The following is a 26,120-nucleotide window of genomic DNA, read 5'->3' on the forward strand; positions in this document are numbered from 1 at the left end:
ATAGAGGATCACTAACACTATCGTTACTGACTGGTTTGTATTGAATTCTAATGACCATTTATAATAATAAAAAGTTGTGCATTATAAAGTATTTTAGTTCATTGTATATCCGTTTTACTTGCATTTGAATTTCACAAGAGGGTGGCAAGAAAATGCTACACATCGAAATCATCTTTTCGTATTAGTACTAAAAGTTATACTGCTGTGCTCTATATTACAAGATATCAACATAATTTACTACTTTACAGATGTTACTTCAGAGGTTCTAGAAAGTCACGCAGAAACAGTAGTGAGTAGCAGTAGAACAGTTTTGGAGCAGAGAATCGCGTGGTTGTGTGCTGAAAATTTTACTTCCATTAGGGAGAGGTTTGTTTATTATCGATTCGAATCCAGTAGCACTGAGCATTTCGATGATGTCAAATAGTACTTCTACAGCGAATGCCTTCGCAAGAAAATTCAGCCAACTAATGCGTTCGGGTTTTACTGTTTCTATAATTCAGTGTGGAAGCAACTCCGAACGAACCCAAAAAGGCATGTTTTTTTTAAATTTTAGTAGCTCATGCCTTGTAAGCTTAGTGTTAAAAATCGAGCAATTGGTGCAGACCTGAGCAAGCTTTGTAACGATGGTAATAAACTGATCACCACATTTTGCTGTGCTAGTAAAACAAGAATTCTAGCTAGGTGTACTTTTGAAAGAAAGATTAACATATGCATAACATTTTGGCACAGATTCTACAATAATCTATTCAGCTAAAACTGTTTAAAAATATTATTAACGAGAATGTTCAACAAACAAATTTAAATCGTTTAATTTGTAAAGTTTAGCCATTAAAATGGCTTCTCTGTAGCGTGTAAATGATTTGACAATTATACCCGACAGCGGATGAACCTGGTCTGTTAATGAACATGTTTCCAATGGCATCAAGGTCAGTTGCTAGAGCGTCATTATGAAACATGATAAAACTTGTAAAAAGTGAGTGCAGATTACCTGCCACCTTTAAGGAAAACGAATAAAAAAGTATTTACTTCGATGTCAATATTTGTTCTATCTACCATATCATACTTCTGTGATCTGTGTAGCATGACACGCGATATTATAGAAATAAGCTGAGAATTATTTTTTCTTCATCATGATTACTGCAAGTACATTATTATAGTCTCCTTGTCATATGTCTTTGTGTATTAGCTACATTTTTTACCAGCTGGGTGACTACGATAAGAAATAATATTAGCTCTGCACTAGGATTCAGCATCAGCATGACAGGTCCGTTATTTGAAGGAGTTGATGATAATGGAGTTAGAAGGAGCTGTGCATAGCATTGCCCTTCCTTCTCCGTCATCATGCCAAGAGTGAATTATTACATCAAATTAATTCTGCAGATGCAGTAAGTCCAAAGATGAGCATCCCAAAGGGTCATGGAGTGCACAAAAAAACCTCGAAGCATTAGTCCGAGAATTATATTCAATGCTAAATTCGTCGTTTCCTGTTGCTAAGCAGGTTAGAGCTGGAAGAGACCAACCCAGGACTATAGCGTAGTAACCAGAAATGGCTGTAAGACATGACATTACATTAAAGAATATAAAGCCACAACGTTGCTAAGCGCATGGAGTCTTTGTGCTTGTAGCATGCGTGACTAGCGGTGTTTTGTTGTGAAATCCGCATGTATTAGAACTGTTGAGATCTCTAGAGGCTCCCCGGAGAGAACTGATCAGTAGTGTGTGGTCACTGAAACCAGGAAGGTGTGGAATTTGGAGGTTGTTGGTTTTTCTGTCAGAAATAAGACGGAGTTACATAGTAACCTCATATACGCAGACACTCATCAACTGGTAAGCCCTTTTCAATTTCTCATTAAAATAACGCAGGTTTTCCAACTAAGTAGTAGCGCCTACGAAAGGTTATTATTAGTCATTTTACTTAATGAGTTTCAACAAAGATCACATTAGTTACATACGACATGCTGTCCTACCAGGTGAAGCACTTTCTTCTGGCGATTTTGTTAATATACATTTAATGGATAGTACACTCGTATGAAATTGCATACACAGCTGTTGCATCAATATATAGAAATTTTTTGATGCAAACTCTGTGATGCGCATAAAATACTTTGTATTATGAGTTTGCCATAGAGTTAACCATGTATGTGATGCGCAAAGAGCTTATATCAAAAGCTACTGTGCATCTTATTTCTAAGTATCATAAAAGAAGCGCTCGTCAGCACTTGTCTATTCGGAGTATATACTTTTATGAGACTTTATACTTTTATGTTTGCTCAACATCTCACAATCAGAATTGTGTTATGACTTTTCTGATGGGGATGGATACCCGCAATATTTTAAAAGCTGGTTAATTTACTTCCATATTTCAAGGAATTATCCGTTGTATTCCCATGATCTTCACAAAGCCTGATCTATTTGCTCGGCAAGACAAGTGGATTTCAAGACAATAGATTTGACCAATACCATTACGCTAATTTTGTGTCCATTAGAACTAGCTTGACACTATCTCATGTACATACTCACAAATGTTGGCTGCCCACGGTAGCAGCCGTGTCTCTTGTCTGCTGAATATGACAACAACTGCAGGTGCTTGGATAGACCATTTGATTTAATTATTTTTCTGGATTGCATGCTGGATGAAAGAAGTTAGCAAGTAAACCTATTACCAGTTTTTTGGGGAAAATCATAGGTATGAGGCTATGAATTGATACCCAACCAGTTTAGAAGCTCCTCAACATTACATTGATTAGCTAATGACTACGTGTCTCCTATAAATCTTTGAAAATTTGAACTTTCTAAGGTCCTTATATTTTACTATTAACTTAAATAACTTGTAGAATCATCACAGGCTTTCGTAGTTTTCATACTTGCAACTGAGAAAGAGTACAGAGTACTAAAACTGTAGTTTGAAGGTTCTAAATTGAATTGTTTGCTATCCGCTATTACCAAAAATGATTTGTCTAAACAGATGAAAGGTCTCAACTCTTGAATGGTCTGAAACCCAATATAGTGGCTGAAACAAATAATTGATCACATTTACATGTATTTGTGGGTTGTATTGGAAAACCAAAAGGTTTATAACTTTAATTTAGCTTGATTCTATCGATGGTAAAAATAGGATGAGCAAACTTTTCCTACAGTAACTCAGGAATCCTTCAAAGGTGTTAAAGTGATCAAACATTCCTACTGATATAGAATCATGGCTTTCAATCTTTGTAGTAAAGCTTGTTGGAGCCATTCGTGCATATTTAAGGCGTATGAATCCGTATATTTCAAGCAAATGGTTTGTCTTATTTACTAAATTAGATACTCATTCTGAAATCCAAAGTTTTATGTTTAGATAAATTGTAATACCTAAATTGATTTGGATATTTCTAAAGTATTGATATTTTGTACTTGATCCAAAAGTTTGAGCAAGTATTTCCAAACAAGTAAAGAAACGCTCATATACCACCTACACTTTGAGGCGATGTGGACTGCAGGTACTATTGAAATATGTTTGAAATTAAAAATATTACGATCCTTTTTTGGTTACAGTTTTAATTCGTAATTAATTAGTACCTTATTATTTATCATGAACCTATTGTCCATTACTCGCTTTACGTAGATCCATACAACTGGTGAATGGAACAAAGGGCCTTTTTGGTTTTAATCGCTTTCGGCCACCCAATATGAATCAGTGAACGACACTGAGCCAACGAAACCTAATCCGTTTTGACCAACGTGTTATTGCTCAAGCCCGCCAACAATTGGGCGTTACTCTCACTATTTCTCACGATGGTTGTTAAAGCTGTTATTGAAAAACAACCTGACACCGCAGTAAACAGACTTATTTTTTATGAATTTTATTATGACAAAGAATTTTTCTGGCTAGCATTCCGTCCATCACCTACGTAATGCATTGCATAACAATTAGGTCACCTCTTTTGTGTCACTTCAAAGACCCGATACCAACCTGACTTTCTCTAATGGGCTGCACAAATAGTTGGGTTATTGGTAGAAGTAAACAAGAAAATGGCAACGATGAAAATTATTACAGTTACACAACAATTTGATGTATGAAAAAATATAGTGTTATGAACTTTAAATAAAGAGCTACATTTTTGTTATCTTGTTTAGGAGTTTGTGAAACATCACCTCGAGAAGGATTTTCATTTGTTGAGAAACAAAGCTGCTTCCATGACGGCAAATGAGATCAAAAGATTGGCACTGCGAGCCACTCTCTGGCCCCAGCAGACCAAGGTGAGAATTTATTGGTTCTTTTTTCTTTACCATATTAGGATGAAAAATAAATCATAGCTTATTAGTTTGCCATAAAAAATATGAGTACCAAAACATATTTTAAGAGTAAAATGATAAATTGTTTATTTGGTTATCAGCAAGGGCCAAATAAACATATAATTGAAGTGAATATAATTTTGATTTATTTGGGGTAACTCGGTTCCATCAATTACATTGTGGCCATAGGTAGCCCATTGATATTGTTACTATATGATAATTCATGCACGGAAATATCACCTGCTCTACGATTCAATATCCTGACAATATCTTGGCATAATGTATGCTCTTGGGCACTCAATGGCACAGCAACTCAGGTGGATCTTTATGTCTTTCTGTCTGATTTTAAGATCGTTATAAATGAGTGCTCATTAAACAGATTTCTGATTTTACAAAAGCGCAAGATACATAAACTCTCTATGATTGCACAATTCAAAAAATTCGGTAATCAAGATTTAACAAAAAATTTGTTTTCAAGCAGATCAGTTGTTTGAAAAATTTCTTTACAAATTCGATTTGGATGTCTTGCATAAAATTAGGAGGATAATATTCCAATTGGTGCAGATGTTAACTATTGCAGATATAATTTATTTAGCTCGCTTGTCAACTTTTAAAGTTTGACTAGAAGGAAGTGTCAGATTTGTAAAGTGTCTGAGATCATTAAAACTAAGCGTCTTAAACAAATTAATAACTTTATTATAATGATGCTCTAGCACGGAGAGCATGGAGTGTACGGATACGCAGGAGCTGAGTCTATGGCAGTTGATCAGCCATTTTATGGTGGAGCAGCATCTGGTCTCCACTTGCAACACCCCTTGGTTAAGACAGAAAGACAAAGCTCAGTGGATATGAGCTATCATCCAACTTCGGCGGGCAGTAAGTTACCCATAGCGTTATTGTACTGAGAACAAAATGTAATCCATGAATCGAAATAATTGAAATAATAACGACATCTTTCATTTTTTCTCTTCACCACTCGTCGTTTGTTTATCAAGCATCTTAAATAAAACGCTGGGTAAAACCGACAATTAATAGCAAAAGTACATTAATTAAATTAACAAGAATAGCAAAAGATCTGCTACTTAAAAGTAACAGAAATCAAGACAACAGGTTGATTTTTATCTTAGGGTAGAAATGATCCTCCCATGGATATGCTAGCTAATATGAACTACTGTTTCAGTAGTTGCAAGAAAATCCAATTGAATCAATCAGTAAATTGATGTTGAACTAACGCTAACTGGTAATTAGCAGAGTGTGCCACCCTCCCTGATTTATACCCTTACTAAGTATACCTACCTACTACTAGCAGTAAAATGGCCATGATATGAATAAAATTACACAAACTTGAAGAATTGACTGTACTGGTCATTGAGTGCATGTGCCTGGGAGATGCCACCTAGCACAAAAGATGACATAAAATCCTTGATTCCTTATCCACCCATGATTTTGAGAATAAATTAATCTCAATTTATCGATCTATTGTGATAGCATTGTTGTGTTGTCAACTCACGAATAGCCTTACGTAATGTAATCAAATGTTTAACATTTCTAGCTACAAGAAAATTCTCTTTCACTACTGTTTCTGTGTGGGCGACTTACGCGCCCACAAGCACGAATGGGAAATTGAATATGTGGCAATTTTACCACACGTGAAGAGTGCCTTCAGAGTTATGTTGAAGAAAGAATGTTTCTCTCTAAAAATCGCCCTCCATCATGATATAGATTCAACACAAAGCAGTTTACCCATTTCATAATAATCGGTGAGAGTTGGAATTTGAAGCAATTTGGATCAGATAACACAAAGTTATCCTGACCAATATGGTGACTAATGAACTACAGACCGGCGATAGAACAGAGCCAACTACAACTACAGACCAGAGATAGAACTTAAGCGTCTACAGATATTTTATACCTTTCATTTTTAGAGATCATTCATTTTATGTTTTCCTGGTATAAAGATGAAATAGTAAAATACCATTAAAAATCACTTCATTTCAATTGTAAACAACTTCTATTATCCTATTTATAGATGTAATGAGGTTTTATTGCCTTTCCATAGTCAATAACAAAATTCATCGCTAGTTTACTATGACTCCTTTGATATTTGTAAATGTCGATAACAATATGAAGTTTCGCATCCACAAAGGTTGACCCCAAGAAAGGCCAACATGTGGCTGAAACTGAAGGGTTTGTGGCTGCAAGAAGAGTCAACACTTAAAAGAGACAAGAGAACGAGCGAGATCACAGTATATTCGTTTCTTCTGACATGCTGGCACAACTCATTTATAATATTCCTCTTTGTTTCAATAATGCTTAGTAGCTAAAAACAACACCTTGCATGAGCCGAATAAACAACTTGTTTTGACAACCACCAACAACATTAAATTGATTATGACTCAAAAAAATAAGTACGGAGGGCAGAGACATCAATAGTCCAAAAGTATTGTCTGTCTTTGAAAAGTTTCAGGCTACTTGCCAGTCTATTATCGGATGATATATAACCAGAACCTTCATAAAATGTATTCTTTTTATTATGGTACAAACAAAAGCTTAAAAACTTTCAAATTAGGATTTTGGCCGTATATAGACATAGCTATTTTATATATAAACTTTTAGGTATTATATATACAAACGTAAAAGTTGATAGATGAATTCAAATGTTGTCCATAATTTGTAGTTATTTTCAAAACTATGCTTCATTTGAACTCTAGTTGACCTCAAAAAATAGCAACTGCGCTAATTGAAAGCATGGGCGGGTCTACAGTAATATCATAAAGATCAATGAAACGTGATCTGGTTTAAGTTAATAGCATAAATATTAGGACTTATTCGATTAGTCTTAAGTCACACTCTATTGTTCTAGCATAATCATCATTTTAACAAACAGTTATTATGACTTATTATGACTTAGCAAAAATGTCTTCAGCAGAGTGTTTGCCCCAGCGATAACTACAACAAAACTCTATACTTATGTATTTAAGCGTTTAGGCAATGAAAAAGTGAATAGAAAATGAACTTGGCGAGATTATTTGCAATTTGAAGATGTGTGAGGCATAATTTTAGCCTACCCTTTTCTTTTACCAAAATAGAGGTTTAGTAGCAGCTTGAGACTAAGTGCTGTTCTCGTAGCATCAGTTATGGCCACTATTTTAGTTAGCTACTAGTCTTTCCTTTGACTAAACTGTGTTAGAATATTACTCTACCGGTTGAGGCTTACAAATAATTTATTACCTGTTGTTCTATAAACTTAAAAATACAACATCAAAAAAAACTTAATGACATTGCCAAATATAAATTATCAAAATATAAATGAGGCGTAGAGGTTCAGTTTAAAAATACATTTCACAAATAATAAATGTCAGGAAAAAGTTGCAAACTTTAAAATGTGTGAATCAGTCTCTAGTTTTATTCAATACAATGGAAAAAGGTCACATTACCAAACTACAAAACTGAAATTAAATGTTTTAATATTGTATTACAATGAGTAGTATGTAAATGTATTTACTTTCCAGAACATTCTTCGCCCAAAAAATTAAACGACCAGGTTATGCTGAGAAAAACTGATGTATATCGGTAAGAAAGATGTATGGCTCACTTTTTATCTAAATAAGGCTCAACATTTGGCGATAGACACTGTGGACACATATAGACTGATAGACACAAGATTAACATTGCAGTTGTGAAACTCACTATCACTGATTCTTTCAACCAATGAGAACTAAACTTTAACCGAGAACAGTTTGGCATGGCAAAAGATAGAACCAGTTAAGAAAGTGATGCCACATACTGGTTAATGGAGCTTACATGTATATTAATGATTTTATGGAGTTGTGCTTTCATAATTTCAAGGCGTTAATTGGATATGTTTTGTAACCTTTTAATTCTTCTTACCGTTTAGTGTTGCTACAGATTGATTTTATTTACCTAAAACATAAACAATAGCATTATTTTTTGTAATGAGAGTCAAAGTCCACCAAAGTGAAAATAATAGACCAATTTGAGGTATAGAATTATGTTTTATATATTAACTTATAAAACTACACGTTGTAAATGTACTTGATCAAAAATAAATTGAAAAACTAATTTTAGTTAACTCATATGCAGCAGAACAATCTTGTTGGTGGCAATCTAACTGCTGGTCATTTTCAGCAGTTTAAAAATATGAATGATTGTAAAAATTAAATAAATGACAAACTCTAAGTTTTATGACAAATCAAACACACTTTAGTGAAGGAATAATTTAAAGTATATTCTCACTAGCTAATTAAAACTCTAGAATATTAAATATATCTATCCAGTTAACCAACAATATGATCAAGTCAAGGTTACGCCAAATAGACTTACATTAATAGCTTTATATCATTTTGCAGAATTTGTAGGAATTCAGACATCTCCCTTCATTCAATTGCCATGAATTGAGCCAGTCTCTAATTCACACTAAAATGTTGATTAGGTAAATGTTGGATCAGGTCCAAATCAACAACATGCTGTTGTTTTGTGAGGTGATCAAACTGCAAACTATTGTTGAACTTTGTTCAATTAAAGCTTGAAAAGATGATAGCTTGTAGTTTGATTTAGCCTGTCAACATATTTTGGCTGGGTGGTTGGCAAACTGATCAACGCACTAAGTATGCTAATGAAGCTGTTACTAGATCCAAGATCAACAAAAACAGCATGGCTGCACCTAAATGTTAAATCATTGTATTCGATAGTAAGGCAAAAAACTAGTAAACAACTAGTTAGGAGACAAAAACAGTTAGCAATTGATACCTAAATTTATCCTTACAGAAGTTCTGTGTTTAAAAACATGGACTATAAAATTCTTCAGAAATATCATCTCGGCAAAGGCGAATGAAGAACACAGACACAGAGGAACCCGTTGTATTTTAACAGAGTTTTTATCTGTCGCTATGCTTGTTATTAACAACTTATAAAATTTGTGTTTTTGTGACAAATTGTATAATCCTTATAACCCAACAAGTCAGATAATGTTGAAGCAAAGTTGATTGCTTATTGGGTTTTTAAGGAATTGCGATACGGGGAGGATCGTCATCCAAGTGCACGCTAAGTATAAGTGATAGCTGAGAGCGATAAAAATAAAAAGTAACTTTGTAAATGATACCATTAAAGGCAATATAGACATAAAAGCTATCGGACTCTACGTGAAACCCAATACCAAACATAATAGGGGTTTGATAAAACTACCGTACGTTTGCACGGGCTAGTATCGAAGGAGTCACCTAAAGACAAATAACTATTTGGTTTCGATTCACTATAATAAAAAGCATATTGCAGATGTAAAATCTTTATAAGTTAATATAAGCATCAAATTTCCACTGAAATGCATAAAGCAAACTTCAACAACATACACACACAGTCAAACACTACTGAAATTCATTAGGAAAAGATGCGTGATCGTCAACGATTTGAAACAGTCTTACCCGCCAAATAACGTATCTATTTCCGTTTGCGCAAAAACCTAAGTGCGCTTAGGGGGTGTCTCCGGGCTAATACGGCATATGAAAAGACAACTCTTAATTTCAGTTCAATTAACTTGCGGTACAAGTTTGAAGTTATCCCCTCTCAAGTAATGACTGCGCATAATTATTATGATCCTACCAGTAGGTTGTTTGCCATCTTATTAGATTGATGTGGGTCAAAAGGTCGTGGCCTGAGCACGCTAAGCCATTGTAGTAAACAACATCGAATAGAGATAGTCTTGTTTAGAAGCAAGTAAAGAGGTTGCCTAGGCTAGAAGGATAGATTGGTTGTTGTCTGTATACAAGCATATATAGAGGCACTTAAAGAATACAAGACAGTGAAATTCGTAAGAATTGTAATGCACATCACAGAAGGTAACTTACACCTAATATTTCAAACTGAATTTTGTAGTTAGATATTGTTGTTTTTATCTGAATAACTAACTGGATACTTACATTTGTCTTTGTGTATATATCATCCAATTAGATGTAAAAGAATGTTTTGTTTGGTGTCGTATTTAGGTCTTTACCACACTTTCCACATGTCTTAAAATCAGAGCAATCAATTCTTGTCACAAACTGTGGTCTTTCCAAATCTTCAATTCCTGAAACCACAAGACTTTAGACCACAATGTGTGGCTAGTACCACAGGATTGCCACACCTTTTTATAAATTCAGTCTATTTTGGAGGGGAATATACAACTGCTGATTACAATTGATAAAAACTACATTTGGTTAAAAACTTTCTCACAAATACATTGAACCGTAAAAAAGTTTGAGGTGCATATATATTTTGATATACGTGTAAATACTTTTTAGCAAACATTTTACAGTTTACACAAATTACAATAATGCCTTCAAAGCAAATAATTTATTTTTATTGTACAAATATTTAGCTGAAATCATTGATCAATTACAAAAATACAAAACTAAAAAAAAATTTTAATTTTACAAAGTTTCAACTCTCATCTTCCAATGTGGACAGTAGCGCAATGGTTAAAGTAATTTTAAATTTGTTCTAACTTAATAACATAGTAGCGCTGTATTACAGAGTACTGTACCAAGGTAATTTGTTTTTAATACAGAATTTTATTTCATGCATGTTATCAACTTTCAATCGAGGGAAGCCAATGAAACAGTCTAAAAATCCTTATTAGTAGTGTAATAAAAATATGTATCATTGTTTAAATGGACATAGGAGGGGATCAAGGACAGTAGGTATCCAGTCTGATGTAATGCTTACTACTAAAAGTAAGGCCCTCATCAACACATAAGTAGAAGCAAAGCTCTTCTCAATGAAACGTTCAAGAGGAATGTCATGCAGGTTGTTTTTCACATTTTTATCTGCTTTCTGACGGCATTCACATCCGACATGAACTTTGTGGTTTGAGTCTGTTTGCCTTGTGGTCTCCATTGATTGCCAATAGCTAAAATAATAGCAGCTAGTAGACCAACAGCTAGTCAGTGAGATGTTTTGTTGTAACTTTCTCAGAAGCAGAAACGGCTGAGACGGTGGCTAAAAATATTGATAGCGAGAGCTTCTCTGTAATAGTCTATTCGGTATATAATCTTCATCTATGAGTTCTCTAGAAGGGATGCCAAATAATGTGGATACTATTGGTTGATGATTTAGCCAATGCTATCAGTGATGAGATTCAACCTTTCCGTAATCTCCTAATGACCATATCAACAAAATCCTATTTGCTTCGGTTAATCCATTTATGATGACTGAATGCAAACTGAGAATGAAGTTGATCATGTTTACAGGCCTGAACCCAATGTTGCCCATGACAGATGGAGGCCGATATTCTCACTATCTCCAGTCGCATAACTCGGGTTCTCCCGAGACGATGTTCTCTCAAGAACGACCAGCCAATAATGAGGTTTTGCCAGATCAGTTTATGAGAGCAGGCAGCATGGCATTCATGTGCACACGACTTCCTCCTCACTGGAGAAGCAACAAAACTCTACCATCAGCATTCAAGGTACACAAAACTTTCTCAATTTTTTTTATCAAGAGTGACTTTGGGAGTAGTTTGCAAAGTCAAGGTGGTGACACCTTAATCATCATGTATTATTTTTGCGGAGAGATATATGAATGTATGTTTTTATGGCGTCTTGCTTATTCCATTTAATAATGACGACATGAATGCCATTAGTTTGGTCTACTCAAGTGGTGACAGTACCAGTCTCTGTAGCTGTGGGGGATCACATAAAGTGAATAAACTAAATCCAAGCTTTATCACAATTCCATCTCGCTTTGACGCGCTGACATGAAGTTTCCCAGATGCCATGGAGTCAGCAACCCTCTGTTATTATATAACCAATTAGAGGCAGACTGCCTAAACAAGTGTTGATGACACAGAAATAATGGTTGCCGCCGCATCCGCTGGCTCCAGCTTACATAATACTCTTACTTTATCCTTTTTCTGGCAATTTAATACTTTTATCACTCTTTGGGTAGAACTTACGCTCAATGATCTGGCTAAAGTTTTCAAGCTAAATATAGTTTGGTTTTAAAAAACAGATCAATATTCCATATTGTTTGCTTTTCTAGTAGGAGTAGAAGAAAAGGGGTAAAAATTTAAAAGAGTACCTGCTACTGATTACTGCTTTGACAAAAGCACCTGTTGTAGGTTGTCGCTTTAACAGAGGTGAAAGATGGCACCAAAGTTATACTACAAGCTGGAAATGATGAAAACTATTGCGCCGAGTTGAAAAACAGCGTCAGCGTTATGAAGGGAGGAATGGCGAAGTTCAATGATCTACGATTTGTTGGTCGTAGTGGTCGAGGTATGAAAACTGCAAATATCTGTACTCTTTGAATAACAAATTTGGTTACATTAAAGTCATTGTTTAAATCTACAATAAATTATGTTTATACGAAATGAAAAGTAGGATAAAATATACATATAATAAATGATAACAAATATGATAAAAGACAGTGTCTAGTAAAAGCATCGCGAGCATTCTTTTATATAAATCTATAGAATCTGTAATTTTGACTTAATTAGAGTGTTATCATAATAACGACATTGTTGTACCACAAAATGTGTCAAATAATGTATTGCGAACTGAGTTATAGTATTTTAGAATAAATAGTTTTAAAACACATCGACCGCTGTGGTAGAAGTGAAGGAGTACCAAGATAAAATCATTCTTGGTAGACCACACCCTTTTCTCTACTCCAACTAACAAGACAATTGTCTTGTTAGTTGACTAACTGTCAATTATTATAGTAACAGTGATGTTTAGGTTAAGGTCATTACTGATTATCATGCCATGCACTCGGACACATGCCTACTTCTAGAGTTCACAATATAACCTCCAGATTTCAATTACTCATCGGTAAATCAGTTTTGGTATTTTTACGTCAGAATAAATCAAGTCAACTTTGCAGAATCGAGGACATGTTATTTTCATAAAAAATTTACACTATTTGGCGAAGTAATTATTTGACAAAAAAATGTTTAACAATGTGCAAAAGCAATTAGCCAACTTTTAATAGCAACCAGAAAAGAACTAGCGTGACTACAGCTGTTTGGGTAGGATGAGAACAGCTGCAATTTGGTTCTTCATTTATGCGTGGCGTTTAAATTGGTTTTGAGATAAAATGGCTTCAATTTTAATTGCGTTGTTTTTGTTTATACACGATTAGACATGGCTTATACACCTTTGATCTCTTCAGCTCTTTTGATCTCTCCAGCTCCTTTGGCCATTACTCAGCGTTGACACTTGTTTGTTGTTGAATTTGCCCGAGGCCAATCAAGGCCAGACAACTGCCGATTGCTCATTCTTGTATAAAGTATTAGATAACAAATCACTCTCTTTTGCCCTCGTAATACTGCGGCGGCTGTGGCCAATGTGCGGTACGCTAAACCACAATTGTGTCACTTGGCACTCTATCTATGACTTGTTTTTCTCCTGCTAAAATACTCATTTTTGCTATAAGATAGACTGAGGTCTAGGGGAGATCAAGTCAGCGGTTGACGGGAGTGTGCATGGAAGATTTAAACTGAAATTATTAGGCAGATAGAATTCTGGTGGTTAGATTCTAATTAATCTACTAGTAAAAGCGGTATAACCAATAAACTGAACCCCGATACACGGGCTGGCAATTGAATAAAAGAATGTCTAGACTTTCTGATTACCATAAACAGGAGCCACTCACTGAAGGTCATTAAGCTCTGGACCCAATTTCATCTTATAGCCATGTTCGACTGCGGGGGCTCTGCGGTTTCACAAACAAACACTTTCTTTCTATTGTCACTCGCTTCCTCAACTCTCAATCGGCCATTCTTTACTTTCATGAACTATTTATGAAAATTTGGTTCGTAATTTCTTGCGCTTACACGCAAGATTTTTCATTGTCTCCTTCAGAGGGATTAAGAAAAAATAAAATCGTTTTGCAATCTGTCTGTATTTTTATGACAAAATGAGACGCGATAGTGATAGATTGCAGTTTAGTCGAAGACTGCTTGTTGTTTTTCTAAGACTCCCGAGCTGTTGTTATAAATTGACAGTCATAAAACTGAAACCGCTGAGAGACATTTCAAGAAGTTGCTAAAGTTGTATAGAAATAGTAAAATACTGTTTCTGTATATATTTAAACTTGAACGAGAAACTTAAAAAAAGTAGAGATGTACTTAAGTAGTGTTATACTAAAGGGTATACTAGCTCTGATGCATAGAGTTATTTACGAGCGCTGAAGCATAGTTATTTACAAATTCTGAAGCATAGAGTTATTCATCAATGCGAAGCATTGCGAGATTTGAGCATGAAGTTATTTTTTATGCTTTACTGGAACTATTTAATAGTGCTACGGTATAGAGTTATCTATAGTTACTTATATGCCTATTTAACCACTCAGAAACAGAATTACTTATCAATGTTGAAACATAAAGTTATTTGCTAGCATTAAATCATAGAGATATTTGCTAACCCAAAATCCTAGAGTTACTTACTAGCATTGAGCTATATATTAGCATCAGGCTCTTTCCTAGGGAAAAGCATAGAGCTATTTACAAATTTTTAGCATAGAACTAATGTTAAGGCAGATAGCTGTTTATTAGCGAGTGAGTAAAAGATATTCGATATTCTCAAACTAACAACCAGTAATATACAAAAAATATTAATCGATAAATGTAAAACAATAAGTTATCGACACATTGAACGAATTTATTCTAATAATCATTCAGAGTTGAGCTTTAAGTCTTTGACTAGCAACAATTTTTCATACTTTCAATTTCTGTATTTCAACAAACTAGTTTCAAGAGGAAATAACTAACTTCCTTGTTGCAGGAAAGAGTTTCAGTCTGACAATCACCATAGCAACAAACCCTCCACAGGTGGCCACCTATCTCAAGGCTATAAAAGTCACTGTTGATGGGCCGCGGGAGCCGAGAAACAAAATGAGTAAGTATCATATTACAGCAAGTGATGAGAATGATGATATTAGCATCCTATATGTATGCAAGATGTGTTGCACGTGTGGTCTGGCAATGACACAGATTCCTGGCAGCTATTGAGATTTCGGGAGCTTCTGGAACTGGGTAATAAAATAGAGAAGCAATTGCGAGACAACTTTGAGCTATTTATTAGAGAAACAAGATTGTGAGAGCTTATAAAAGATTACATTAATATTGTCACTTAGAACTATGACACATACTTTCTGCAGTTTCGTATTTGATATTTGTGTTTCGTAAATGTAGAATCTGTGCTTTTGTATATAATTTTTTTTTAAATACCCTAGCGCAATGTGTTTATGCGTAGAATTTATATTTGAAAAAAATATATATAAAGATCCAAATTTGACAATGGGAAACTAATCAGTCGAACATAGTATTAAAAGATAGCCTTTTCTAAATCTATAGCAGGTTAGGAGAGCTCAATAAATCCTGGTAATAGCTGTGGACCCTGATAACATATGGAAAGATCAGAGCCTCGTGATAATAGCAGTGCCAGAATTCGTTACATTGGAACAAAATCTTAATCCAAACGTGATCATTTTGCAGAGAATAATGTTCTAGAATCATTATGAAAATTCAATCAAAAACGAATGAAAAGTGAAAACTTTGACAATAAGCCTACAAAACTGTCACAATAGTTGATTATAACCCCAAGGGATAAAAGTCTGAGATATTTACGGCGAGCGAGTGCCATCTGTTACAGTGATAACCCAGTCTGTTACAGTCATAACCCAAACTGTAAGGGTCATAATTAAGCATTATGATACTTCAAACTGCCCTCCTTGACCCTAATGATCAAAAGGTCAACATTGTTAAGTGGCAAACCAGCTTATTTTCGGCAACTCTTCATCGCTTGAAAATTGGCATGCTTTTGGTATTACAAATAGCTCTTCTCCACTATTTATTATCTCTGTTACTACAAAAAATATGACAGAGTGCCAAGTTCTTTTGTGGTGTTCTATAAAAGCTGGAACAAGCTGACCCTGGCATAAGATACAACTGCTAATAATAAAGCTAGCCTTGTAACAAATGCTCCTCAAAGCACTCCGTGAGCTATCACCGCGTCCCCAACTATTACATTAACCGATTTTTTACTATGACGCTTTTAATACAAGTTCTACAGATTTTCAATAATTCCACTTTTAGGAAACTTATTATAAGTTGAATTACATTTTCATGGTAAAATTTTTAGTTCCATTATAAAATGTACTTGGGGACGATCAACCAGCCAACCGCGCTGGCATAAATATCAAACATCGCTAAGACTGATGAATACGCAGTGACAATGTCGGTGGATTCGTTATTTCATCAGTAGCTTCTGCTGTAACTGTTTCTTTGAAAAAAGAAGGCAGAATGGCAGCGTGAGAGAGTTACGAGCTTGTACAGTACAATTTGTTAAGGACAGGTTTTCAGGCTAGCTTTTATATATGTGCTGCATGTCAGTTAATGCTGGTCATGGCAAATAGATATACTAGAAATGTTCTTTTATTTGATGTTCAGAAAAAAAATTTTGCGCTTTTAAAGTTAATTAGATTATGAAAGGAGATGAAGCTATATTCAAATATTCATGAAGGATTGGTACGGCGACGCCTAGCACAGCAACCGTCATAAGAGACACGCAAGCAGTTTCAAAACATCAACTAAAATATGAAAAACAACAAGTTCTGCTTCTGAAAATTACCGTCAACATAATACGCCTTGTTTAGACATAATCTAGATGAACGGCGAACAGTGGCGACGTACTGAAGCCATAGATAATGGCTGAGGAGAAGGAAATGCCACGCCTCCAATGGTAAATTAACGCTTGCAGTCTGTAAACATGTACGAGCAGAGTTAAGTTGAATTGAATTCTAAAACTTAGAATAGTACAGCTTCGAATTTCTGACCCGATTTCTTACGTTAGTTAAAAATGAACTTACACAGAATTTTAGTCAATTTTATCAGAAAGTATCGATATTTTCTATCATTTGCGATTGTTTTTAATGTTTGAGGTGATTTGACTGCCAGGATGTTTTAAAATCGACAAAACATGTTCATCGTTAAAACGCGCAAATCAGGCAAAAGTGGGGGTATGACATTTTTAGTTGCAAAGAAACCGGCGGAAAAAAGACACTTAATGCTACAACTTGAACGCAATAGCCAATATCAACTATAGCAGTAATAACAACAACTATTGATGTCATTCTGGCATGTATTTTTTCTTCTGAGCGTTTTAACTACAATCAAACTTTATCGATTTTAGTCTTGAAACATCCTGACAATCAAATCACCTTAAACACCAAAAACAATTGCAAATGATAAAAATACCGACACTTTCTGATAAAATACACTAAAACTTTGTCCAAGTTCAGTTTTAGATGAAAGGACGAGATTTGGTTGTTTTTCTCCGAAGTGCAAATCTGGCTTGTGCCATTTTTTGGCAATTAACTAGAGATTGAAAGGATCTCTACAAACAGTCAGCTGATAAAATTGTGATCAGACTCCTGATTCATCGCGTTTGTCTAAAACTCCACTATTTTTATTCAGTGTTGTTGACCCTGGGCCACAGACCTGGCAATTAGTGGTCGCAGTGAATACTCCTTTGTAATCCGTAATCGCGCGGTTGAACAGCCTCATCGTGCGGTTGGCTTCGAATACGACATGTATAGTGGTAGGCAGTAGTTCTGTCATATTGTCCGACCTATGTCATGTCCTCTCTACCTTTTCACGAGCTGACAGCCCGTTCATCAGTGACCCAGCGAAAACAATGGGGCGAATAGAGTCGCGAGAGTGATAGCAAGACTTCAGGGTAGATGAATCATACTCAGTAAACACAAGGCAGTCGTGTTGAAATTATCTATAATTGACAATGGGATTTCTGATAAGGAGGTGCGTGTAGTTGTTTCGACACTGAGAACAACAAGATGACTGATCTCGGTGCGTTTATGGCAAGTTGTTAGTGATTCACAGAACCCTGTGCTGACGGCAGCATTGACAATAGAATTTGAGATCCTTATGAATCCGACAGGTTGATGCAGGTTGTTGACAACAAGTTCGCAATTAAAATACAAGATATGTTAAAACTTTTCATTTAACTCTGATGTTTTGAAAAAAAAACTTGTGTTGTTGACAAGCAAGTTACATTCCACTTGCAATATTGCAATTATAATACAGCGATCCTACCATAATTTCTTCAAATTCTGTTTTTACTGAAATGCAAAGCTTTGCTAAAACATGCTAATATATGATATGATGATAATATATGATTTCAGTTGCCTTTATCCGTTAAACTGAGAATCAATACATGTTGTTCTAGAGATCATTGTATACAGCCGATATATTTAGATTTAGGCAAGCCAAACAAAGTTTAGCCAAGATGGATGGATAAGGCCACTTTAGCCAAAAGTGGCATGACTGGGTATGACTGGATAAATACTTTTCCAGAAAGCTCAGAAGCATGAAAAACTAAAAACACCTGTGAACAAAGATTGTAATATAACAAGCATAATGTTCTGTTTTATGAGGAGAGCTAGTGATAGCACCAAGCAGTGCAAGTGCTATTAGAAAAAAGACAGGCAATTAATCACGGCTCCGTCTGCAAAAACTCTTACAAACAGGGTGATACCAGAAACATGGTGGAAGAGCCAGTTCAATCAGCCGAATTATGTGCAGAGCGAGTAGAAAAAGCCAGTGTTTTTAGAGTCTATAACCGCGTAAAGGAAACACCTTCTTTCAGAGCCTTAGAGTACTATACAAACGACTAGAGTCAGTAGCCTTTTTGTAGCCTCAGATTGTTTGCCCCCTTTCATTGTTCCTAAACAGTAGCCACGTGGTTAGTCATAGCTTCAGTTATAGCTTTGGAGTTTTAAGCAAGCGAAAGTAACGATTTTTATAGCCTTAGTGTATTAACCAAGAACATAGAGTTCAGGAAGTGCCACCTGGGTTCAGGGCCTAAGGTAGTAACTGAATTGGGGTACTTGCAGTGAAAATATTTCCGCTGGTCTGTTAGTCCCAAGTCTCTCATGAAACTAACTTCTTCGGTGAGCCGAGTGAACTAGGGCATTGAGTTGTGGATATCAACTGCAGTAGCTGCCCCTACAACATATTCTGAGAACGTTTACTTTAGAAGGATTTTACACTATAAGAATCTCATTTTCTCTCCCAAGAGAGATAAAGGCGAAAATGATATTTTGAAGGCTAACTATTAGATTCTCATTGAAGTCGAATTTTAGAGCTTGTACCAACTTTATACTTTACACTATTTGAAATTTTATATTTAATACGAAACAAAAACTTCACATAAATTTTTTACTCTAACTGGAATTCACGTAATAAGAACTGTATGTTATTGGAGCATCTAGTATTTTATTGTTTTGTTATTATAAACATTATGTTCTTTTTGTTTCAGAGCTGAGAGCAGATGATCCACACAATTTTGGTCCTACTTCTCATCATCAATTTAATGAAATCCCGCGACATCATCCATTCCATGACCCTAGCATGGCCATGATAGAACGCTCCCTTAACCCGAGCAGTCATCCAGCTCTCTCTAATCACATAGCCGAGCTCGAACAGCTACGGAGGGCCACGACACACGGCAGCCAGGAACGAGGCGAAACAGCAGTCGCGCATAACCCTCACAGTTTCCCTCCAACCCTACCAGGTTTGTTTCCTTTTCGGAAGCTTATTGTTGAACTAGAGACGATCTTTGAAGCGGTCTTGAAGTGGCAAAAGTCTGTTTGGATACACTGTCAATTTGACAAAAACGTTTTGAAACGGAACTCACTCATTTTCAAAGGACCCCTTTGTTATTAACTTGAATGAGTCACGGCTGGATCGACGGATTAGTGATCAGTTAGATAGCTGAGGTAAAAATGATCCCAGCCCTCGGATCAACTTTCAAGAAAAACACTCTTGGAGGGCTTGTTGTCATCTTCATTCATAAGCCAGTTGTTTTGCGCTAACAGCTTTGACGGCAGACCTGAGAGGCTGTCAGAACAAACAAGTCTGTCTGCTTTTCTAGATTGCTCTTTTAGTTCTTTTAGTTTGCACCTGGACAGATTTCAAACGAGTTTGGATACTTTTAAAATTTTGGTCTAAATTGAAGATTTTTACCAAGAAAACTTGAGCCAAATAACAAACTCATCACCTTGTAAAATACTATAGGTAATTTTATAATCTGTTATCGTGAACATACAACGTTATTGTAAGCTTATTATGTTATCACTACTAGTGTAACAATATATATTTTTTTATGTATATATGTATGTATGTGTAAATACATTTATATATGTATTTACATATATATAAATGCATTTATATATTAATTTTTTAATATTAATAAATATATATATACATGCATATAAATACATTTATATATATATTAATTTAAATAGTAAGCCTATACTGTAACGCTAGTAGTAATAACATTATAAGCTTGCAATAACATTATATGTTCACAGTTACATATTACCAATTATTTTATTAGTATTAACTTATGTTATTATTTATAGTTTATAGAAATACATATAAATGATGCATATAATAATGATACAATATTACACAAATAGTATTTATTTAATGCATATGTATATATGTTTTTCTATAAACTATATATATATTTTAGGATATTTTTTTGTAAAAACTAGTTAGTTTTATCTGTTACATTGATAGATGGTCACAAAGCATTTGAGGGGCAATGGGGAGATTATCATAGTCAAGTCTATAGTAGAATACCATCCAGCTGCGCAAGTGCCATCTACCCAACCCCGGAATCCAGTAAGTATTATAAAATAATTCCATGACATCTTTTCTCAGTTTTTTTCCCTGTTTCAGTATAAGATGTGGTTATTGCAAAATTTATCAACTGTTGCGTTGTTTTAGATCTGTAAATCACGCAATTACGCAATTACATAGTACTTGAACAGCAATGAACAGAGAAAAGAAAGATAAGCAAAATAGGTCAAAACACATATATATATATAATTAATTACTTGATAGTTTTGTATGGTAATATTCTGCTAAAAATACATGTTAGGCTGTTTGACAACTTTTGAGCCTCATTATCAATGTTTTGACTTCTTTTACTCTTTTAATTAAATAATTATTTTAAAAATGTGAAGGACCTTGATATATTCAAAGTTTTTAAAAAAACTAAATTTAATTATAACTAAACTGAAAACTGTTTTGAAAAAATTTATTGAACTTAATATATCTCCAAATGCAAATATAACCAACTTAATATTTTTTTAGTATGTAAATGTACTTTCGGTTTTTAGTTATTTTGCTTCCCGATCAATTTGTTTGTATTTACCGACACTATATTTATTTATTCACTACATTCATACTTATATTATAAACAGTATTTGAATATCTTGCAGAATACTATTCTTTACAACACACAAAAAAATTTAATTAAAGAGTAGTTCTTATAATTGCATAACTCACCTTAAATTCAGGTCTATATAAATATACATGTCATTTTAAAGTTGAATACTTCTTTGCTATTCCATCATTGGGATACATGTAAGTACGTAACACTTGAGGAATGCATATCTGAATTAAAAGCATCTTTTAATCGACTGGTTTCCATGCAACATACCCAGACTGTTATTAATACGCATATGTGTTCCCTCATTAGTTGGCATAGCAATTGATTTTACCCACAAGTCCATTTTTGTTTTTCTCCTAAGTGGCAATCTGTCCTAACCTTTCCCAATGTCACTCCAGACGTTAGCCTTAGCGCTAAAATATTCCGGTAATAACCGCAATGCATTCTTCTAATTCGCTCTGTAGGAGTCTTAGAGATGTATTTTTTCATAGCAGTAAATTATGACACTTTGCTTTTAATGTCAAGAAAATATACGGTTAGCGCCTTATGACTTCTTTTTCACCCTTTCAGATAATGCTTTTCCCAGTATCCAAATTTGATTTTTTTTATCAATGACTACTCCATGCTAATCTCTCACCACAGAGGTATTTGTTGTTCTAAGCCTGCGGTTTGTCACGTGATGTTTACAACGTTAGCCACGAATGATCCTCTATCCTCTATCGCTTGTTCCCCATCTACATGTACACTTCTACTAGCTTAGCGCGGACACTGAGACGAGTAAATCCACCATCTTCCCTTTTCACGTTTCATCTTCACAAACAATTATGCTACCTCTTTAGTTGTTTATGAGTGTTGCTATAGCATTAATCATGCTAGAGAGGAATAATATGCAACGTAATTATAGCACATAATTATAGCACGTAGGTAGCGCTTGACAGGTGATAAGCCGCTTTTTAAAAGCTCGTAATATATTCAAGGTAGTGAAAAACAAGAGAATAAGGAATTTTTTCAAATTCGTAGAGCTTCTCCCATTAGTAATAATCATGAGAACAACAGTCTAAAACAACAGTCACATATCTTGCTTTCAACATAGTTTAAGGTTTGAGCATTTTCAATCACTAGCAGAGCAGGTTGAGCATTTCTACTAACTTTGAAAGTTGTTACGATAGGCCTGTCGTTTTTATCTCAGAATATCTCATAGTCCTATATTAACAGTATATTCTCTTTTTCATCTTTGAATAAAAGGTAACAAAGTTGGCAAAATTATCTTATGAGCAATATTTGAGAGAACATAAACTCGCCATAGAAAAAAGTCCTAAGACGCAAACCATTTTGCAACGTTTTAATGTTTTGTATTTCTTCCTCTAGGTAACAAGAGCAGCCCATTATCAGATGTATCATTACCAGAATCTCGTCCTAATTTTCCATCAAACACAGCAAACTCACAAAATAGAGATAGTAGAGCTCAAATTCACAGTCATACGTCTTCAAATGTTCGGGGCAGTGCGTCAGAGCACCCTTCAAACAATGAGAGAAGCCGTGAAGCGTTACTCTCCCAGAATAGATATCCACAATCTGAATACTCCGCACAGTATTCAAGTGAAAACAATACGTAAGTTATATTTTGAAATTTATTAATAACTAGTGAATGGGCAAGAGGGAACAACTCTAATCTAATATTGGTAACCTTTTTTCTCATTAAACCAGTGGCGTTATACCAAAGATTGCTTAGCTTACTCCTATGTTATAACTTATTTTATCTTGCTATAACATTAGCAAGCAAATAGCTATCTTGCTATAACATTAGCAAGCAACCAACAAGTTAGCTGTTGTATTTTTTGTAAGCAATCTTTCTAATAGTGGAAAACACTTGGCCTTCTGACTCATAGATAATGAAATGATAATTAGCACAAACTTTCCCTGAGCAACTAAAAGTATTAACAATACTCGATTGTATTGAGATTTGGTGGTAACCAGACTTCATAAGTTCACCACAGGTTGGTGAGCTCCAGCAACAGCCGCTGAGTCATAACTATAATTAAATGAGTCAACTAGATGACACCCTCGTCTGACATGTTTTACCTAATTTTAGCACTTTACCTAATTCTGACGTACTACCTAATTCTGACATGCACTTCTATTTCCTCAGCATGTTTATAAAAGGTAGCTGCTTCTGATAGCTACCATACATTGGAGTAATACTTTTAACAGGCTCGCGTCACGTGCCATGTTTACTACACATTCTGGATTTCCTGTGTCACGAGGCAACGTAGGAGCGTATTACTCTGACCCCCTAAACCAAAGCGCTCTGCTAAGTCCATACATGTACGCAGGGTCACCTCAGTATCCCAACCCAGCAGCAAATGGTACGAGTCAGCATCCGCCACAAGCCACACGACATTCTGAGGAAGGGTAAGTCAAATGTTTTACAGAAGGGGAATAATAATAATTTTGTAAAACAGTTTTGACATGGTTTTTCTCATTCTAATTTTTTCTTTACCTTAAAGATTAAATTACATAACATTTTTGTAGATTTTATCAAAAAGTATTGCTGTTTTTTTATTATTTTCGATTATTGTTGAGGCAATAAAAATTGATTGCAATTAAAATGCTCAGACTAAAAATATGCGTGAAATGATGTCACTAGTTGTTATCATTGGGATAGTTGGTATCAGCTATTGTGTTCAAGTTGAAGTGTTATGCGTCTCTATTCTATCGGTCTTGTAGCAAATATAAACGTCATAATCGCACTTTCGATTGATCTGAGTGTTTGAAGCGTGATCAAGTTTTGTCGATTTTAATCTTGAAACATCTTGGCAATCAGATCACCTCAAACATCAAATAAAATTGCAAATAATAGAAAAATATTGATACTCTCTGATAAAATCTACAGCAAATTTGTGTTAGTTCATTTTTAATTTGATTTTCAAAACTTCAAAACTTGCAAAGATTGATATAATATTAAAGTTTCGTTCAATGATGCCATTATTAAACTTTTAGGCAGCGAATAGAGCGACCAGTGAGTGGAAGAATGGCAGCACGAGCCAGTTCAGTCACAGAAGAAAATCCTGGCTCGGTAGCCGCAGAAAATACTAGACCACCGCCTCTCGGAGCACAACTTAGTACGGAAGGACAGGATCCGGTGTGGCGGCCATATTGAAAAAGTTGGCAGATGTTGAGTCAGCTGCCAGTACAGCAAATAATTGTATATTGTTATAAATATATATACCTTACAGTCATTATTACGCAATTTTATTGTTGTGTATGCATGTTCCTGTACAACTCTTCAGCTCAAACCAAATTTTAATGCAAAAGTCAGTTTATCACTAGTTTTTATGAGTAGCTTACCGTGCTAGCAGCTTTCTTTTTTGTCGGCCATCTCGAATTAACATTTATGACTAACAAGGGCTGCTAGATATTTCTTAATCCCAGCTTTAATCAACGCTAAAAATGCTTTTATTTTTTTTTATAGTAGTAGTAAAATGCTACCAATACTCTGTTTAACAAGAAAAGAATCTAATTGTTTTTATCGCACATTCACTTCAGCTGTGTATGCCAAAGGAATTGTACATAGTTTTCTCAGAGTCACTCATTCTCGGCCATCTTGCAAAATGGCTTGATCTCTCACGCATGAAATTGTAATTTATTATTTTTTTGTTTATAGTTTATACTCAAGTCTGTTATTATCTGGTAACATTCTAATCAAATAGTCACGTGTATATCACTGCTGAAGAATTTTAAGTATTGCCGACTGAATCACTTTTCAAGCAAATATAATACACATTTGTGTATTATATTGGCATTTGCAGCAATGAATGATCTATGCAATTCCTATTCTTGTTCTATTATAATAATTTCTCAGCCCAATGGCACCGCTAGTCAGGTGCTCAATTGCACTTGACACCTTTAGTCAGTGCTTGGTGCTCTAGTCGGTTATGGAATGCCAAGGTATTTTTTACACAAATTGTGTACTTTTTTACCAAAACAATAAAATGCTTCCAAAACTATCACGCACCATCTTTTAATGATGACCTGAAGATTGAGCATGTCAAGGAGTTGTAATAGATTTCAAAGGCTATCTGATACTACAACGCACAACTTTGTTCATTTATGCAAAATAATGGCGGTTCTATCCCAAATATCAGCAGTCGCATAGGGCAACTGTGGCATGAAGAAGTGTGAGATGTAGATTCAATATATTCGATATCTAACGCGATAGCTAAGTTTTTTATATAAAGCCCAAAACTCCCAAAACCCTCTCAACGTGCTATGGATTACTGAAATTGTTACTGGCAACATAGAAGACATGTTAACGCTATAGTTTAACCATCTACACAATGATTTGTGTAAGTGATGAAAGATCTTGAAGAATTCATCAAGTTAGACTGAGTACATTGAAATCTATCAAAGGTGTTTTCAGAATAACAGCACTTGATGGTGTGCAATGTGATACACACAATGCATGCGGATTCCATTTGCATACTTTTTACAATTCAAGAAAAATCCTGCCAGCTTTAGCAATAATTAACGTATGTAATGATACTTGCTGCACCCTTTGCCAGTGTATAAGTGTATATATACGTGTAT

The 26,120-nt window shown here is 34.9% G+C and overlaps 2 protein-coding genes across 3 annotated transcripts in view; one reads left to right on the top strand and one right to left on the bottom strand.

Moving 5' to 3' along the window:
• Positions 1-8,713, bottom strand: part of LOC137408366 (transcription initiation protein SPT3 homolog) — a 55,552-nt gene extending 46,839 nt beyond the window's left edge. Inside the window, exon 1 of the mRNA XM_068094866.1 lies at positions 8,620-8,713. Within this exon, the coding sequence (XP_067950967.1) occupies positions 8,620-8,666 (47 nt within the window). The 5' untranslated portion in view covers positions 8,667-8,713. The remainder of the gene's footprint in view (positions 1-8,619) is intronic.
• LOC137408365 (runt-related transcription factor 1-like) lies at positions 1,653-25,540 on the top strand. 2 transcript variants are annotated; one of them, XM_068094863.1, is made up of 11 exons: positions 1,653-1,827; positions 4,117-4,239; positions 4,989-5,151; positions 11,523-11,740; positions 12,392-12,548; positions 15,057-15,170; positions 19,611-19,865; positions 20,876-20,980; positions 22,902-23,145; positions 23,745-23,945; positions 24,534-25,540. In XM_068094863.1, exons 2-11 carry the CDS (start codon positions 4,177-4,179, stop codon positions 24,691-24,693), a joined length of 1,680 nt encoding a protein of 559 aa, XP_067950964.1. In that variant the 5' UTR covers positions 1,653-1,827; positions 4,117-4,176; the 3' UTR covers positions 24,694-25,540. The 2 variants fall into 2 exon arrangements, with proteins under 2 accessions (XP_067950964.1, XP_067950965.1); XM_068094864.1 differs by lacking the exons at positions 1,653-1,827; positions 4,117-4,239; positions 4,989-5,151 and adding an exon at positions 9,980-10,130.
• The last annotated feature ends 580 nt before the right edge of the window (positions 25,541-26,120 follow it).

The sequence above is a fragment of the Watersipora subatra genome, chromosome 11 (assembly GCF_963576615.1).
Source record: "Watersipora subatra chromosome 11, tzWatSuba1.1, whole genome shotgun sequence".
NCBI classification, from domain to species: domain Eukaryota; kingdom Metazoa; phylum Bryozoa; class Gymnolaemata; order Cheilostomatida; family Watersiporidae; genus Watersipora; species Watersipora subatra.

Excerpts from the sequence above, each read along its gene's own strand:
- LOC137408365 (XM_068094863.1), top strand. The coding sequence starts at position 4,177 with ATGACGGCAAATGAGATCAAAAGATTGGCACTGCGAGCCACTCTCTGG. Across the intron at positions 19,866-20,875 it reads TTTCCCTCCAACCCTACCAG|ATGGTCACAAAGCATTTGAG; the intron begins GTTTGTTTCCTT and ends TTACATTGATAG. Across the intron at positions 23,946-24,533 it reads ACACGACATTCTGAGGAAGG|GCAGCGAATAGAGCGACCAG; the intron begins GTAAGTCAAATG and ends TTAAACTTTTAG.